General features: G+C 49.1%; 1 protein-coding gene across 1 annotated transcript; it reads right to left on the reverse strand.

Annotated features, from left to right (window-relative positions):
- Positions 1-4,767: 4,767 nt before the first annotated feature.
- On the reverse strand, positions 4,768-18,385 carry fbxw9 (F-box and WD repeat domain containing 9). Its single transcript, XM_084438993.1, has 10 exons — positions 18,140-18,385; positions 17,881-18,021; positions 17,418-17,565; positions 16,131-16,303; positions 15,907-16,031; positions 15,298-15,819; positions 13,214-13,362; positions 8,562-8,765; positions 6,352-6,417; positions 4,768-5,156 (listed from the first exon to the last, which is right to left on the reverse strand). Exons 2-10 carry the CDS (start codon positions 18,009-18,011, stop codon positions 5,082-5,084), a joined length of 1,593 nt encoding a protein of 530 aa, XP_084295119.1. The 5' UTR covers positions 18,012-18,021; positions 18,140-18,385; the 3' UTR covers positions 4,768-5,081.
- Between the last annotated feature and the right edge of the window lie 237 nt (positions 18,386-18,622).

Raw genomic sequence — 18,622 nt, forward strand, 5'->3', positions numbered from 1 at the left:
AATGTATAACTCTAGCTAGTTCTAGTCGAGCAAATTCTCTTGGTTTCTGGTTTTGATTGACCTGCATAGTTAACTGTGTTAAAATGCTATTCTCTATACCGTCGTAGGAATTAATTAATCTATCTACTCCTGCATGAAATTGACAAGATAAGACTTGTTCCCTAGTGGAGAATGTATGGGTTGCTAACCCTTGCCAGTCATATTGTAACCACTCAGCTTGTGTTAAGGGAATTGGATATAGGGTAGGTGATGATGTACTAGCCGGGACCTGTTGACAAATCCAACAATCATCATAATTCATTTTTGATGCAAATTCCCTTACCATACTTATAGCAGTGTTAGGATGGGTCTTCCGATCTGAGTTAGACGACCTGGTTAAATACTTGCTACAATTAAATACCATAGTAGAGGGATAATCTGGAACAGGTTTGCAATTATCAGCACCATAGTTCTTGCTTCGAGCTACATTAATCACATCTCTGCTTAAAACACACCAATATGGCATTGCACAACTCTTTTCATCAGCATTGGTCAGAGTCACCAGGGTAGATCCAAAGAACTTCTCATCGTCTTGGATTTTGACATCTGTAGAGCGTAACAGAGTCCAGTCATTCTTGTTCACAGTGTATATCCAACAGTCATTGAGGCGACACTTCTCTTTTGGACAATAGAATGTCATAGGGGAATGCAAGGCATCTTCTCTTCTAGATCGCTACTTCAATGTCGCGTTGTTTGAATCAGTTATGTTCAATGTTAGTTCCAGTGTGTGCAGGTGTGTGTGCGTGTGTGGTGCATCTTGTGAGGTCATGGCTGTGGAGTTTCTCCATGTTGCCATCATAACGACCATGAGAAGGAGGTGACCAGCAAGGTCATTCCTCCTCCGATTCCTCATCAGAGGAGAGGACAGTGTGGCGGCCCATGGCTTTGGCCTCTGAGCTCTCTGGTTCGGCTGCATCCTTGGTCTCCTGATGTTGGCGATCCCCTGGTGGACCGTCCTCTGCTGCTTGGACCCGTCGGCAATGGCTCGCATGGACCCACGAAGTCCTCTCAGCTACTTTGACAGCCGTCTGCGTGGTGAGTAGAACCTGGTACGGCCCGAGCCACCTCGGCGAGTTCCAGCTTCAAAACTCTTCAATGTTCTAACACGTAAGAAATGGTTCATATTTTTAATATTTTTTAATACATCGTCTTTGTTCCATGACCGATGTGAATTGAAACCATTACCTTTCTTGATAATTTAAAGGTGCAGTTATCGTCTCGATGCCAAAGGCTATGATGGCGGAGGTGGCCGCCCAGCTGCAGGAGACATTAAAACATGCCCCTGCTAAATGCAGAAGGTTAAGTGATGTCTTTTTTTTTTTTGGTTTCTCCTACCCAGTGTACACAGCATGGTTCCAATGATTGTGTACCACTTTTTTGTGCATGTATGTGCGTTGTGTATTTACAGCCATTTCATTGTGTCTTGAGTTATCTGCAGAAGTCTGTCTGAGCACAGCCCATCCAAGCACAGTCCATCTGAGCACAGCTCAGCATTCTGATGAGGAAGACTTCCCTTCCTAGCTGCCCCCCAGCCCATCTGACGCCCACCCGCAGCCCATCTGAGCATAGCCCCCCCCCCCCCCCGCCAGCCTATCTGAGCACAGCCTGTCATTTTTTTGTAAATAACTTTCTTTTAACAGTATGTTTTTTAAAATCCTTTTTGTTTTTAGAACTTGTTTATTATGTTGCAGGCCAGACATTGTGTGTACTTTTTTGTCTGGATAGCCATAGTATGAAATTGTACTTTTTTAATATAATAAATTGTTCTTAACTGTTAATGGTGTTGTGTCATAACTTTTGTACCATAATTTTGCTTGCTGCATTGACTATGGCATTAATAGGCTCTTTGCACAAGCTCCACTACTTCCTGACACTCTACAGGTATATTTCTTTCCTGTCCTATACTAGTGGATGGAAGTGATTGATCAGGTGTGCTGCACACCGGATTAATCACAATTGCCATCGAATAGAATAGGACGGTAAAGAAATATGCCTGTAGAGTTTCAGGAAGTAGTGGAGCTTGGTCCCTTTAAATCGGACCCCCATACCTTGTCGTGTGGTGTGCCACAGGGATCCGTGCTGGCACCAACTCTGTTTGCCCTATACATGCTCCCCCTCGGTCTTCTCATCAGCACATTCAAGGGTGTCAAATATCATCTGTATGCTGACGACATCCAACTCCAGTTCTCTTTTAAACCCGGTAAAGTCGAGGGACTCAGCATCCTACATGACTGTCTGTCGGCCATTGACCAATGGATGGCGGATAACTTCCTGCAATTGAACGCCTCCAAGACTGAAGTGCTGATCGCGAATGACAAGACTGCCGCTACAGTGGTAAACCACATAGGGTCCCTCAAGCGAAATGTTAGGCCCTCTGTTAGAAACCTGGGTGTCTTCTTTGATCAGGCTATGCACTTGACAAACATTTCAAATCCCTAACGCGTTCCTGTTTTTTCCACCTCAGAAATATTGCCAAACTCCGGTCCATTGTATCACATACTGAATTAGAAATGTCTGTCCATGCATTTATTTCATCACTACTTGACTACTGTAATTCACTGTTTACCTGCCTCAACAAATCCTCTGTGGGACAACTTCAGCTAGTTCAAAACGCTGCTGCAAGACTACTCACTAGGTCAAAGAAAACATGCCACATCACCCCCATCCTGGCCTCCCTGCATTGGCTCCCAGTTCACCTCCGGATCGAGTTCAAAGTCCTGGTGTTTACCCACCGAGCTCTTCACGGACGGACCCCGGCCTACATCTCAGAACTTTTACACTCTCACTCTCTGAGTCTCTGAGGTCATCCGGCGGTGCCCCGGACCAGACAAAAAACCCAGGGTGACAGAGCATTTGAGGCGGTGGCGCCAAGACTCTGGAACGCTCTTCCCCAGGCCCTGAGAGCCATCCACTGAACTCATGTTCAAAAAACTTCTTAAGACACACATGTTCAGGCAGGCCTTCGGCCATCTATAACGCCTTGCTGCTCGCAATGTTTTTTTTTCTGTTCTGTGTCGTTTTAATTTTGTCTTGTGTTGTATTGACATTTTAATTTATTACTGTAAAGTACTCTGTGCATCCGTGCTGTGAAGAGCACTATATAAATAAAGCTTACTTACTTACTTACTTACAAAGAGCTGAATTGTTTTGTAATGCAATTATAAATGTAGCCAATGGAAGTGGACTACTGCAACTCCCTCCTCGCGGGGGCACCGGCGTCAGCCATTAAACCTCTGGAACTTGTCCAGAAAGCTGCTGCTCGCCTGGTGTTCAACCACCCCAAGTTCTCCCACACAACTTCCCTTCTCCGTTCCCTACACTGGCTCCCTGTAGCGGCTCGCATCCAGTTTAAAACTCTGGCGCTAACCTACAGGGCAATGAAAGGAACAGCCCCCTCCTACCTCCAGGCCATGGTCAAACCCTACATCCCCTCCCGACCACTACGCTCTGCTACCTCAGGGCGACTGGTTGCCCCGTCACTCCGAGGCTCCTGCGGTCGATCGACACGGTCACGGCTCTTCTCTGTCCTGGCCCCGCAGTGGTGGAATGAGCTGCCCACTGATGTCAGGACAGCAGAGTCGCTGCCCATCTTTCGTCGCAGGCTCAAAACTCATCTCTTCAAGAAGTACTACAACAATCCTCCCACCTAAGCACTTATTATATTATATTGCACTGTACTTTAGATTGTGATTCTTGCACTTTGCTTCAGCACTAGATTATGCTCTTAGTCACTTGTTTGTTTTAGAAAGAAGATGCACTTGTGAGTTCTGGCAAGTAGTAGTACATTGGCTCTTCCTACGTTAAATGCAATTATTGTTAGTCGCTTTGGATAAAAGCGTCTGCTAAATGACTGTAATGTAATGTAATGTAAAGTGTAGACCACGTTTCAGCAACTTAACAAAGTAATATATAGATGTGTATACAACGTTGCAGCCAGGTACGACTACGTTACTTCCTGTCCACGTTGCCACAACGGCGACAAAACGTGCAAAATATACATCGAAATCATCACGGAAATCACAACGTTGTGTGCACGTTGGTGCAACCTGATTGTGTTAGTAGGGGATTCTCTCGATATCTTCTACAGTCCGTCAACCTCCTCTTCTTCCTCCTCGCCTTGCTCCTACCGCTCTGCGTCTCCCTACCTGCTGTCCCCCTCCTCGTCTCCCTACCTGCTGTCTTCCGCCTTGTCTCCCTACTGTTGATTCACATAGTGATCTCTGACAAATGCACGCACATAAAAAAATAAATGAATACAGATTTAACCAGACTAATAACACATGGCTCATACAGTGTCATTGAAAACTATAAACACTTCGTTTAGCTGATGTCAGCAATGGAGTGCTAGACTACCAAAAATAACAAAAACATAGATAACCACAATCTTGCATGTTATACTCTCACACTAATGACACAATGCAATTTGCAATTTTTTTGAGATAAGGAACCTCATCATCCGAAGGATTACTTGATGAAGTAGTGTTGGATGACATGGCTAGGCCGACCACTACATTTTTGGTAAGTGGAGGCTACCGTAACTGTAATACGCATTTGAAATGTGAGGCGCTAGAGAGCACTATTGGGTTGGTTGCAATATACGATTTCACCACTAGATGGGAGAAAAAATCACTGATTGTCCCTTTAAGGTCTTCTCAGGAACAGAAGTTTAATTTATTTTTAAAGATGAAATAAATAAATACAATCTTGTGAAAGCAGTTATCCAGTTCATTACTTGGGAAGCCTAATGCTGGGTAAATACAACCAAAGCAGCGCTGCACTCTGGCAGACAATTTTCTCTCACAAGTGCATGGAAACAACATCAATTAAAATCACTTCTTTGCTTAGACACACAAAACATAAGTACTGGCCTGAGGCCTGTGTACCAAGTCCTTCGCATTGACACAAGCATTATGTGGATTCTATTTCATGAGGAAATGACTGAACATATTAATGGAACCTCTTTCATCTTCAAACATAAAAATATGAAAGACGTCATGACAGCAGTGTGGATGTGGGTGAGTCTTGGTCCTAGTTGACGACCCCTATCTTCGGGCTCTCCACACCTCCACACACATGTCCCCTGAGGCGATGGCCAGGACTCCTGCTTCCACACTCAGCTGGGAGAGAGAGAGAGAGAGAGGAAGGGGGAGAAGACAGGTGGATCGGAATGAGGAAGAGTGAGAGAGGTGATGCAAACAAAATGTCTAACTAGAATGTAACGATGCATCGTGAGACAGAGACAAAAATCGATAAACACGATATTCAAGTCAATGAGATGAAAAAGATGGCGTAATCTACTTTTGACCTCGCTTGTTCAGCGTGCCACATCATGTTCAACGTCCTATGCCACCTGTACAGAGACTAGAGACCTGATAGAGACAGCTCAGCAACAAAAGACGAAGCCATGGCCTCAGCTGCAGGTGATGTTGAAATAGGAAATATGTATTTATTGCATCGTTTGTAATACCATACCTCAGAAATAAAAAGGGATTCTTTAATTTCATATAGAAAAGATAAGAGAAAATACAATATTTTGTAGTTCTTGTATAAGAAATAATAATAAAAAAAAAAAAAAGTAAATCATAATTTATCTGCAATCTCATTTTGTATAAAAAAAATCATGAGAAAATCATATTATGGACCCAGTATCATGAATCGTATGGAATCATGGGTTGAGTGAATTGTTACATCCCTAACCTCCGCCCCTGAATGCATTTCGTGGCTTAGTGCATGCCAAAATTGAATGGGTACTAAATTACCCATTCAATTATTAAAAGGTATTAAAAACCCTCCACCAAGTTTCGTGACAAGCGGTCTGGTAGTCTTTGCGTAATCCTAGTCCAAAAAATTAATTGAGGTGAATGGCCGGCCTGGCTGTGTTTGGGCAGCTTGCGGACCTGCTCCGTGATTCGCAACCACTCCAGAATGTAATGGGTTGTTAGTTGACCCATGCTACACCCCTCCACTGAGCTTTTAAAAAAGTCAGGTAGTTTTTGCGTAATCCTGGTCCAAAAAATGGAGGTGAATGGCCGGTTTTGCTTGGGCGGCCCGTGGACCCCCCCCCCCCCCCCCCTCCCCCCACGTGATTCGGATCCGCTCCAAAATTTTATGGGGCCATGCTACACCCTTCCACCGAGTTTTCGTGAAAATTGGTCCAGTAGTTTTTTGCGTAATCCTGCTAACAGACTGACAAACACACACACGTCACCGAAAACAAGACCTCTTGCCCTGCGCTGTCGCTGGTGCAGAGGTAAATATCTGAGTGAACTTTTCTTTTGGGTTGGGCTGAGAAAGCTGGAGAAAGAGACTGACCCCGTTGACCCCAGCCTGGTGGTGCAGTGTGCACAGCGTCCTCGGGGGCGCGCACGGCAGGTGCACCTGTAAGAGGACACGGAGACAGAACAGGAATAGCAGAAAACAGTCACTACACCGTATACACCAGCATGCGTTAATCAATTATACCCTGAAAGAAACAGAAACTTTTCAATTAAATGAAATCCATGGAAAATAGCTAGATATACCCAGTGGTGGAAATTACAATTATTCACTGAGGGGAAACCAAGATCTCAACCTCCTAGGAAAATCTAAATTCTGTATTCTGGTGAATTCCCTTAATGATGATGTGTAGCTCAGTACACTCAGCTCACGATACATACAAGATACTGTGTTCACAATATCGATACGATATTATTATACTTTTTTTTTTTTTTACAAAACTGGAATGATGAATATATGAATGTAAAAAGAATATTATTTGAAAGACCCAAAATGCAAAACAATGCTGTCGTTTGCCTTATAGTTCCATTTTATGTTTTATAACTCGCAATATCTGGACATAATTGATCTACACAAGCACTGATCTGCATTCTCTCTCTTTTTCAGACAGACGAGGGTGTGAGTTAGTAGGCTCATTTGCAGCCAGTCATATAACAACAATAATAATAATAATTATAATAAATCTAATTTGTACACTGTTTTCTGGGTACCCAAAGTCGCTTTACATAAGTAAAAAAACATTTTTTTAATGTATATTTAAAGGGCAATGCTCGTTTTTGACAACCTGGACCTTATTTACGACATATTATAAGAAGTTTGACTCACCGAGATCACTTTGGTGTAGTTCGGAGGCCTGTAGAAGAAATTTAAAATCCAGCGCGAGCCAGTATATCCATGTAATGACGGTGATCGGGGCACCGAGAATGCAGTTTCTCAAAATCTATTTTCGGCCGCTAAATGGTTGTTTTCATCAATCAGATTGGATGAATCGACAGTTGAGATTCCTCAACGCGAGCCATTGTTGTGGTTTTCAAATACGGGGTCTTTAGCCTCTGTAATATGATCTTTACACGCCTGTCCCCACTTGCTCCAGCACGCATGCGCACAGGCCAGCGCGCAGACTGGCTATTCTCCGGCTCACATTCTCTGCGCTACAATCGTTGTTGGTGCCGAGAATATTGTCGTCGTCATTCGTCAGCAACAATCCGATCGTAGCGCAGAGAATGTGAGCCGGAGAATAGCCAGTCTGCGCGCTGGCCTGTGCGCATGCGTGCTGGAGCAAGTGGGGAAAGGCGTGTAAAGATCATATTACAGAGGCTAAAGACCCCGTATTTGAAAACCACAACAATGGCTCGCGTTGAGGAATCTCAACTGTCGATTCATCCAATCTGATTGATGAAAACAACCGTTTAGCGGACGGAAATAGATTTTGAGAAACTGCATTCTCGTTGCCCCGATCACCGTCATTACATGGATATACTTGGCTCGCGCTGGATTTTAAATTTCTTCTACATGCCTCCGAACTACACCAAAGTGATCTCGGTGAGTCAAACTTCTTATAATATGTCGTAAATAAGGTCCAGGTTGTCAAAAACGAGCATTGCCCTTTAATAGTTTTTAATCTCGCATGATGATACATATCACGATATACACTGCATTGTTACACCCCTACTTTAAGCATGATTAAGAATGATTTATTTCCCCATAAAGACTAACAAAATGCACTGGTGCCAGAGCTAGGATGATATTTTTTAGTGAAAAATGTTTTGCCTTAAATATTTTAAATAAATGATCTATGTGTTTGACCAAGACACATGATGTGACCTTCTTGAGGCAGTTCTATAAACATCTCAGTGGACATGCATTCCATTCAGGGCTGCAAAAACCATAAAAAGTCTGTTGGTAGAGTGATGCAACTTTGATATTTTCAAATATGTGACCTACAATATATATTGGACCCAGAGCTACAGTGAAACAGTATGTGATCTACCTAGGGCCATGGTCACATTTACTATTGTCACTAAAACAGAATAAACACCAGCTCCAGCTTTCTGTGGAAGCACTTGGGGGCAGCATGTCTATTGGCTGGCTTGACTTGGGTGTATTAGATATGTATGCCGGTGCAGCGCAGTGTGAAATTCATTTAAACCGTTCAAGAGAATTCGCTCTCTGTTTCTCATTCAAACATCCGACCATTCAGACCTGATATTTCTGCGTGCCAAACTGTTCACGCCGGTGGGCTGTACCTTGATTGTGCGATCAGAGGAGCAGGTGTAGAGGGTTCCCGGGGACCTGTGGATGCCCGTGACCAGCGAGGTGTGGCCCACATCGAACTCGCACACGGGCAAGAAGCTGCCGGCGCTCAGGGAGAATGTGTGGAGCTTGCCACGGTTGTCCCCGGCCCATACCTCATTACCGCTGTAGTGCATGGACAACAGATAGGAGCTCAGCTGGGTGGGGAGAGAAAAAAGAGGGGGAGCAATCAGCATAGATAGACATATGGGTGCACATACTGCTAACTTACAGCTTGGCTCCACGGGGTCCACTAGCGTCAGCGTCAACTATGAACTATCAGACTCTGAGGAAACGAATGCATCGTTATTAATGACAGCGGCTCCACTGCAGCCGTTGCGTCGGGTTTGATGCCAGCGTCCGTTGAGGGAATTGGCGAGGTTCATTTCTTGATTTTTGACAGATGCTGACAGTTGACGTTGATGGATGCAGTGGAGCCAAGGTTACTGTCACCTCAAGCCTCGGATACATCCATCCATCCATCCATCCATCCATCCATCCATCTTCATCCGCTTATCTGGGGTCGGGTCGCGGAGGCAGCAGCTCCAGCAGGGGGCCCCAGACATCCCTTTCCCTAGCATCATCAACCAGCTCTGCCTGGGGAATCTTTAGCCGCTCACAGGCCAGTGCGGAGATGTAGTCCCGCCACCTAGTCCTGGGTCTACCCCGCGGCCTTCTCCCAGCCGGACAGGCCTGGAACACCTCCCTAGGGAGGCGCCCAGGAGGCATCCTCACTAGATGCCCGAACCACCTCAACTGGCTCCTTTCGACGCAAAGGAGCAGCGGCTCTACTCCGAGTCTCTCCCGGATGACTGAACTTCTCACCCGATCTCTCAGGGAGACCCCAGCCACCCTCCGGAGAAAACTCATTTCGGCCGCTTGTATCCGTGATCTCGTTCTTTCTGTCATGACCCATCCTTCATGACCATAGGTGAGGGTGGGGACGAACATGGACCGGTAGATCGAGAGCTTTGCCTTTTGGCTCAGCTCACTTTTCGTCACAACAGTGCGGTAAAGCGACTGCAGAACCGCACCAGCTGCTCCGATTCTCCGGCCAAACTCCCTCTCCATGTTTCCCTCACTCGTGAACAAGACCCCCAGATACTTGAACTCCTTCACTTGGGGTAAGGACTCATTTCCTACTCGGAGCGGACAGGCCACCGGTTTCCTGCTGAGAACCATGGCCTCAGATTTAGAAGTGCTGATTCTCATCCCAGCCGCTTCACACTCAGTTGCGAACCTATCCAGAGAGTGCTGGAGGTCGCAGGCAGATGATGCCATCAGGACCACATCATCTGCAAATAGCAGCGACGTGATCCCCAGCTCACCGAACTGCAAACCCACCTCCCCACGGCTACGCCTCGATATCCTGTCCATGAAAATCACAAACAGGATTGGTGACAGAGCGCAGCCCTGGCGGAGGTCAACCCCCACCGGAAAGGAAGACGACTTACTGCCGAGGACCCGGACACAGCTCTCGCTCTGGGTGTACAGGGATTGGATGGCCCTAAGTAGGGACCCCTCACCCCATACTCCCGCATAACCCTCCACAAGACCTCTCAAGGGACCTGGTCGTAAGCCTTCTCCAAGTCCACAAAACACATGTAGACAGGTTGGGCAAACTCCCAAGCCCCCTCCAAGATCCTCGCGAGAGTGAAGAGCTGGTCGGTGGTTCCACGACCAGGACGAAATCCGCATTGTTCCTCTTCGATCCGAGGTTCGACTATCGGCCGGACCCTCCTTTCCAGCACCTTGGAGTAAACTTTCCCTGGGAGGCTGAGTAATGTGATGCCCCTATAATTGGCACACACCCTCTGGTCCCCTTTTTTGAATATTGGGACCACCACCCCAGTCTGCCACTCCTTTGGCACTGACCCAGACTTCCACGCAATGTTAAAGAGGCGTGTCAACCAAGACAGCCCCTCAACACCCAGCGCCTTCAGCATTTCTGGACGGATCTCATCAGTCCCTGGGGCTCTGCCACTGTGGAGTTGTTTGACTACCTCAGTGACCTCCTCCAAGGAAATTGACGACCCTCCATCATCTTCCGGCTCTGCCTCGATCGTAGAGGGTGGATTAGTCGGGTTCAGGAGTTCCTCAAAGTGCTCCTTCCAACGCTCAACAACCTCCTCAGTTGAGGTCAGCAGTGTCCCCTCCTTGCTGTATACAGCTTGGATGGTCCCCCGCTTTCCCTTCCTGAGGTGTCTGATGGTCTTCCAGAAACACTTTGGTGCCGACCGAAAGTCCTTCTCCATGGTTTCTCCGAAGTCCTCCCACACCCGCTGCTTTGCCTTGGTCACGGCCGAAGCCACAGCCCTCCGGGCCAGTCGATACCCTGCAACTACTTCTGGGGTCTCCCGGGCTAACATATCCCGGAAGGCCTCCTTCTTCAGTCGGACGGCTTCCCTGACCACCGCTGTCGACCACGGTGTCCGAGGGTTACCGCCCTTGAGGTACCTATGGCCCTCAGGCCACAGCTCCCAGCCGCAGCTTCAGCAATGGAGGCTTTGAACACCGACCACTCATGCTCGATGTCCCCAACCTCCACAGGGATGCCTGAGAAGCTCCGCCGAGGTGGCAATTTAAATCTCTCCGGACAGGCTCTTCCTCCAGACTTTCCCAGTTCACCCTCACTACACGCTTGGGTTTTCCAGGTCTGTCCAGAAGCTTCCCCCGCCATCGAAACCAGCTCACCACCAGATGGTGATCAGTGGACAGCTCTGCCCCTCTCTTTACCCGAGTGTCCAAAACACATGTCCTCAGATCAGATGATACAATTACGAAATCGATCATCGACCTTCGGCCTAAGGTGTTCTGATGCCAGGTGTACTTGTGGGCATCCTTGTGTTCGAACATGGTGTTTGTTATGGACAAACCGTGATTAGCACAGAAGTCCAACAACAAAACACCACTCGGGTTCAGATCGTGGTGGCCATGCCTCCCAATCACGCCCCTCCAAGTTTCTCCATCATTGCCTACCGGTGCATTGAAGTCCCCCAATAGGACAGTGGAGTCCCCTGCAGGAGTCCCAAATAGGACTCCACTTAGGGTCTGCAGGAAGGCCGAGTACTCTGAACTGCTGTTCGGTGCATAAGCACAAACCACAGTCAGAGTCCCCCCCCCCCCCACAGTCCTAAGGCGCAGGGAGGCGACCCTCTCGTCCACTGGGGTGAACTCCAGCACAGAGGTGCTCAGCTGGGGGCTAGCTAGTATAGCCACACCTGCCTTACGCCTCATATCATGAGCAACTCCGGAGAAGAACAGGGTCCAACCCCTATCCAGGAGTTTGGTTCCGGCGCCGGTGCTGTGCGTGGAGGTTAGCCCCACCAGGTGAAATTGGTATCGCTCCACCTCCCTCACAAGCTCCGGCTCCTTCCCCCCCAGCGAGGTCACGTTCCATGTCCCCAGAGCCAGCCTTTGCCGCCTGGGTCCGGTCCGTCGGTGCCCCCCGCCTTCAACGCCACCTAGTTGGCAGCGCACCCGACCCCGACAATTCCTCCCGCGGGTGGTGGGTCCACGGGACGATGGAGGATGAGATGGTGTTGCCACTTTGCTTGTTCGGGCTGGGCCCGGCTGGGCTCCGTGGTAAGACCGGCCACCAGGCGCTCGCTTGCGGGCCCTCCGTCTGCGCCTGGCTTGAGATGAGGGCCCCGGGCTTCCTCCGGGCCGGGTCTCTCTTCCTTTTAGTTGTTCTGTCATCAGGTTTTTTTTACCTGTAACCCCAGGTAGGGGGGCTAAGGGGTACTACCACTTGCCCAAGGTGGACCCCCAGACTAGTGGAGGGAAGGAGGCCTCGGACAAACTAGAATACTTTCACAATCTTAACAGATTATGAAATGACTGGGAGTATACACTAGACGACTGGCTTCTGATGATTTTTGTATGACAACTGAAAACTGGGTATCGCACATTTAACGACTGGACGAGTTTACACTACACGTCCAGAATATGCTAAAAAATATCAAACATTTTTGATATTCTCCGACTTGCTCCGACTCAGATCGGGAGAAGTCTGTTCTCATCATACACTGTACCCCTCATACACTTACAGATTTCTGTGCCAAATTACCACTCCGACTACCCCCAACTAGTGCAGACTGCTGCTGACTAGGACAGACTCGGCAGGATTGTGAATCGTGTATAAAATCGGGCATAATATCTTGTAGTGTATCCTCAGCTTCAGAGAGTGTGTGTGTGTGTGTCTGAGAGTGTGTGTGAGAGAAAGTGTGTGTGTGTGTGTGCGAGAGAGAGACAAGTGTGTGCGTGTGTGTGTGTGTGTGTGAGAGAGACAAGTGTGTGTGTGTGTGTGTGAGAGAGAGACAAGTGTGTGTGTGTGTCTGTGTGTGTGCATGTGTGTGTGTGAGAGAGAGACAAGTGTGCACGTGTGTGTGTGTGTGTGAGAGAGAGAGAGACCAGTGTGTGTGTGTGTGTGCGTGTGTGTGTGAGAGAGAGACAAGTGTGTGCGTGTGTGTGTGTTTGAAAGAGAGAGAGACCAGTGTGTGTGTGTGAGAGAGAGAGAGTGAGAGACCAGTGTGTGCGTGTGTGAGAGAGAGAGAGAGAGAGACCAGTGTGTGTGTGAGAGAGAGACCAGTGTGTGCGTGTGTACCTGGAGTTTGTGGAGTGGTTTCCCGGCCCTGCGGTCGTACACGGCCACGCTGCAGTCTTTGCTGCCGGAGATGATGTAGTTGTCGTCTGCAGCCAGACACAGCACAGCGTTGCTATGGAGACGGAGACTCTTCACCAGGGGTTCTGCCACTGTGGGGGACGGACGTGTGACATCATCAAACGGGGACCCCCGATAGCATGTGTCCCGACTCGCAGAGTAACATTGTGTGATGTCTTCATAACATTTGTATTTTTGTGGCCGTTTTGACAGACCACTACAGGGTAAACAGGGTTCCCATTCTTCCCACATTTGCATTGTTGTGTGTGGGTGGGGGGGGCACAGTTAATTCTTACCACTGCCATAGCAATAGACATGCTCGCTATTCCTACAGTGCCCTAGCCCTAACCCCAACCTGAACCCTAACCCCAACCTGAGCCCTAACCCTAGTCTCTCATAGTCAGTCACCTCAACTGACTCAAAGGATGTAGGTTTTGGGGATGAGCTTCGTCATTCATTTATTACTGAATTATTATTCAATTATTCATGTGGTCGGCCAATCTGTGGCGTTGGGAGATTCTCCTAGACTACGTGAAAGAACAATAACCTAGCAACTGCTCCGCCAAAGACGATTGTGATTGGCTTAAAGAAATACATTGTGTCCCCCCCCCCCATCCCCAAATGGTAATGAGTCCAGCCAGACCTTTCTCCAGCGCTGACACAGCGTGAACACAATGTGGAGGTCTGGCTATGTGAGACTAGTTTGTTGTTGTTTCATGTAGTCAAGGGGACTTTAGAAAAAGCAGAAGGAGAGGACACTGGATTGAATCTCCCGGCCCAATCAGTGGCGATGGGATATAGATGTGCCCGCTATTCTAACGGCAGCGTGCTACTACATTGAATCAATACAAATAGACGCCCTAAGAATAGTCACTGACTTTTTTGTGTGACTAAATTTACAAGTTATTCAAAATACTCTTGTCCATAAACTACCAATTGAATGTTCTAATAACTTAGCCCTTTCAGATTGCAATGTTATCAGTCTTGGGGAGCTCTGATAGATAGCCTAGTAGCTCATTCTCAGCTAAAGGAAAATAGGAGAATGTTGAAATAATTTACCAGGACATTTTACTTTTTCTCTCATTTTCCATGACTGGAAATTGGTTGCCTGTTTTCCAGGACGCGTGGGAACCCTGTTAAAGCGGCCACATAGCCTGGTATGGTACACAGAGCCTGGTATGGTACACAGAGCCTGGTATGGTACACAGAGCCTGGTATGGTACACAGAGCCTGGTATGGTACACAGAGCCTGGTATGGTACACAGAGCCTGGTATGGTACACAGAGCCTGGTATTGTACACAGAGCCTGGTATGGTACACAGAGCCTGGTATGGTACACAGAGCCTGGTATGGTACACAGAGCCTGGTATGGTACACAGAGCCTGGTATGGTACACAGAGCCTGGTATGGTACACAGAGCCTGGTATGGTACAGAGCTAGGTATGGTACAGAGCCTGGTATGGTACAGAGCCTGGTATGGTACAGAGCCTGGTATGGTACAGAGCCTGGTATGGTACAGAGCCTGGTATGGTACACAGAGCCTGGAATGCGAGTAGTCCGATTCACCCGATGTATGTTTTGGAGATAAGCCTCATCGTTAGGAGGCAGGAGAATCTCACTGCCCCAATCAGTGGTGACGGAAGATTCTCCTGTTGCCAATCAGATTCAATCCAGACTCTTCCCCTTTTGCTATCTGCGTGTTACCATTTTCAATGTCCCCGTCACTATGTGAAACAACAACAATTGGCCTGCTTGGTTCTGTCGGTGGATGATCGTAAAGAAGGATACAAAGAAGTTTATAACATTTGCTGTCTAATAGGGACGTCCTTGCATGTTTTCCCACCGGTTATAGAAAACATTCTGTCCACGACAATTGTGATCAGTTTAAAAGAAATACCGCATTTTTTCCCCCTCCCCTATCTCTGAATGGTAATGAGTGCAGCCAGACCTTTCTCTAGCACTGGCACAGCGTGAACACAGTGTGGAGAGATAGGTCTGGGGCTATGCGCGCGACAGGCCCCGCTCACCTCTGGTGTCGTAGATGCTGACCTTCTTGTCGTAGGTGCCGGCCAGCAGCACGTCGGCCTGACAGGACAGGCAGAGGACGGCGGCCTTGGCCCTGATCAGGCCGCGCTCCGCGCCGCCGTCGCCCAGGTCCCACAGTCGCACCGTGCTGTCAAAGGAGCCGGATGCCAACAGGGGGCCGGACGCCGCCAGGCACCACACCCAGCCGCGGTGGGTGCTGAACAGGCCCCGCCCCCCCAGCGTGCGCAGCAGCGTGCCCTTCGACCCCCCCTGCCGCAGGTCCCACAGGTTGACGTTGCGGTCCCGCGAGCCCGATGCACACACCGCCCCGTCGTCGCCCACCAGGAGCACAGAGTTGACCTCGGCGATGTGGCCCGAGAACAGCGAGAGGCGCTCGAGCGGGGGACTCGGGGACCTGGCCGGCTCTCTCTCCCCCTTCCCCGCCCCGCCCCCCGCTTCCAGCCTGGGCTCCTCCGCCAGCGCCTCGCACCCGTCCCTCTCAGCCCCCCCGACTCGCTCCTCCTCTGCCTCGACGGGCTCCGGCGCCTCTGCCCTCATCCCCCTCTCCTCCCTTCCCTCTCCCTCCTCCTCCCCCGCTCCTGGCGGCAGACCGCCACCCGCCAGCTGCATCTCTCCCGCCTCGTCGTTCAACGCCGCCTCCCTCATCTCCTCCGGGCCGAAGCCCATTTCCTGTGCCAGGGCCTCTCCCCCCTCCTCCTCCTCCTCAGCCAGACCCCTGCCCTCCGCCTCGGCCCCCGGTCCGGCCCCTCCCTCCCCCTGGCCCCACCCCTCCCTCTCTCTCTCCCTGTCCTTCTCGGCCTCCTTGGCCGCCCACTCCGCCTTGCCCGCCCAGCAGGCAATCAGCTGCTCCATCTCCAGGCAGGCGGTGGGCCAGTCCAAGTGCTCCTTGGGCCCCACGGGGAAGGAGGCTCCGGGGCCGGTGAGCCTGCGGGCTCGGATCTGCCACGCCCCGCTGTCCTTGCCCACGTCCCCTAAAGCGTGACACACCTTAGACAGGGAGAGGGGAAATCAGGTCCGCGCAGAGTATGCAATCCTTTTCTGAATCAAAACCAGGCCAGGTCCAGCCTGGCTTATGTGCGTGGCTGGCTTGTTTCTGTTCAGGACTGGTAGGACGGAAGCTAGTCATGCCACTGAAATAGCTGTGAATTGAAATGACATGAAATAATGTCTGATAAATTAAGATAGGTCTTGTCGCTTGGACACATCAGTTCCAATGCTTCCAATGCTAATCCAGCACAATAAGAGCCAGTTAGCTCATGAGCTCACAACAACTAGCAGCAGCTTCCATAACATTAATGGTAGCGGTCAGTTGCTAAAGCAGTTACACTGATGATTCCTGTAATGTTAGCTATTTTGCTGCAATTGGTTCAACTTCTGTTTCTGGAGAAAGGTAAGGGATAAAAAGATTGGAGTGAAAGGATGAACGTGAGGAGGTTTCGGGGTATAGTCCCACAGTGTCATCCCCACCGGGGCCTAGAACCCCAGTCTCCCGAGTGGGAGTCCTATGCTCTCACCACTACTCTACTTGTGCAGTGGAGATTGGCGGGTTGGTTTTGGTGTCCTTCTTCCAGTCCCTATTGTGGCTTGGGGTTAGAATAAGGGTTGGGGTTGGGACAGGATCTGATCTGATCTATAAGGCAAGGGGTAAAGGTCGGAGTGAAAGGATGAACATGTGGAGGTTTGGGGTATAGTCCCATAAAGTCATCCCCACCGGGGCCTTGAACCCCGATCTTCTGCGTCGGAGTCCTATGCTCTCACCACTACTCTACTTGTCGGCAGGTTGGTTTTGGTGTCCTCCTTTATTTTGGTGTGCTGGGACCACTGCCTCTTGTGGTGCCAACAGAGAAATGCAGGTCAACATTCAACGGAGGAAGGAAGGGAGGGAGGAAGGAAGGGAGGGAGGGAGGGAGGAAGGAAGGAAGGGAGGGAGGGAGGGAGTCATAACCGGACAAACACTATCCTAGATGCGCTGGCTTACAGCCACGCACAAAAACAAGACTAGGCATAGGGGAAGGAATGGTCTGTCTGTGCACTTGTCATCATGCCAAACAAGACAGTCCAATTGCAGTTTGTGGCGAAGCCGTCAACGGACCACACTGACCTGGGGGAGGACCGTGATGACACACTGAGCCGGGAGGTGGGAGGCAATGCGGGCCACCATCTCCCACGGCAACGACAACAAGCCACTCCCCTCGCCAGCAGGGGAGGGACTTGGTCCTGCAGAGGACAGCACAGACGCTGGGGGAAGTCTGTGGGGGGAAACACAGGTTAGGGAGGTTAACAATTAATCAATAAGTGATTCATGGTTGTTAAGGATTTGCTCGAGCACGTGAAATTTACTCTATCTACTATCAAACACGTTGTTTGATAGTAGACCACGTTGTTTGATAGAAAATCAAGTAAATTTCACGTGCTCGATCAAATCCTTAACGAACCTGAATCGCTTATCGATTTATTCCCTATGCAGGGTATGTAGGTACAGGGATGCTAAGAAAATATAATAGAAAATAAACCCAGTCTATGGGGTCTGACACTTGTGGAGGAGATAGAGACTAAGGACCTACCCTAGCTGTTCAGGTCTGGGGGTGTCATTGGAGTCTTGATTCTGAAGGACAGGTTGTCCATCCTGCCGGCCAGCATCACTCCTCTCTGACCTCGCCTCTTCTCCATCCACGTTGATCCGTGGCTCCGACATTCGCTTCTCTCTACAGGAGTCGCATGTTTAACAAGCGTAATATTGCAAGCGTAATATTGTCAAAGAATAGTAGGCCTATGGTAGCAACGAGCTATGGCTTAACTAATTAATGCAAAGGACACACTTACCCACCACAATAACCTGTTCTATCTCTTGGCAATCTCTTGGTGATGTCATTTCACTGTGTCATATTGAGGTAGCACTAGCTATAAGACATAACTAGCTAGCTTGTGCTAACGTTAGCCAGGCTAAATGAAGGGTGTGCAACCGATCCGATCGCACTGAAAAAGTGATGGCATATCTAAAGTCGTAACCACACACTGACTATCATATCCATTGCGAAAATGGAGAATACCACTGAAATTAAATATGAACCCTTATCTTAACACTTGGCAGTTGGGTTCCTGGCTCCTGTAACAACAGCTGTCTCATGTTCCTTCTTCTTCTATGACGTTTTACGGCAGTTTGCGTCGTTGTTGTTGCATTACCGCCACCTTTTGGAGTTACTTAGCTCCTACATCGGGTCTGTCCCAATTCAAGGGTTGCATCCTACCTAGGTCGCAGCCTACGCGGTCTACGTAGGTCGCGTCCTTCAGGCCAGGGAGGCCGGA

The sequence above is a fragment of the Borostomias antarcticus genome (assembly GCF_949987555.1).
Source record: "Borostomias antarcticus genome assembly, chromosome: 5".
In the NCBI taxonomy this organism is placed as follows: Eukaryota; Metazoa; Chordata; class Actinopteri; order Stomiiformes; family Stomiidae; genus Borostomias; species Borostomias antarcticus.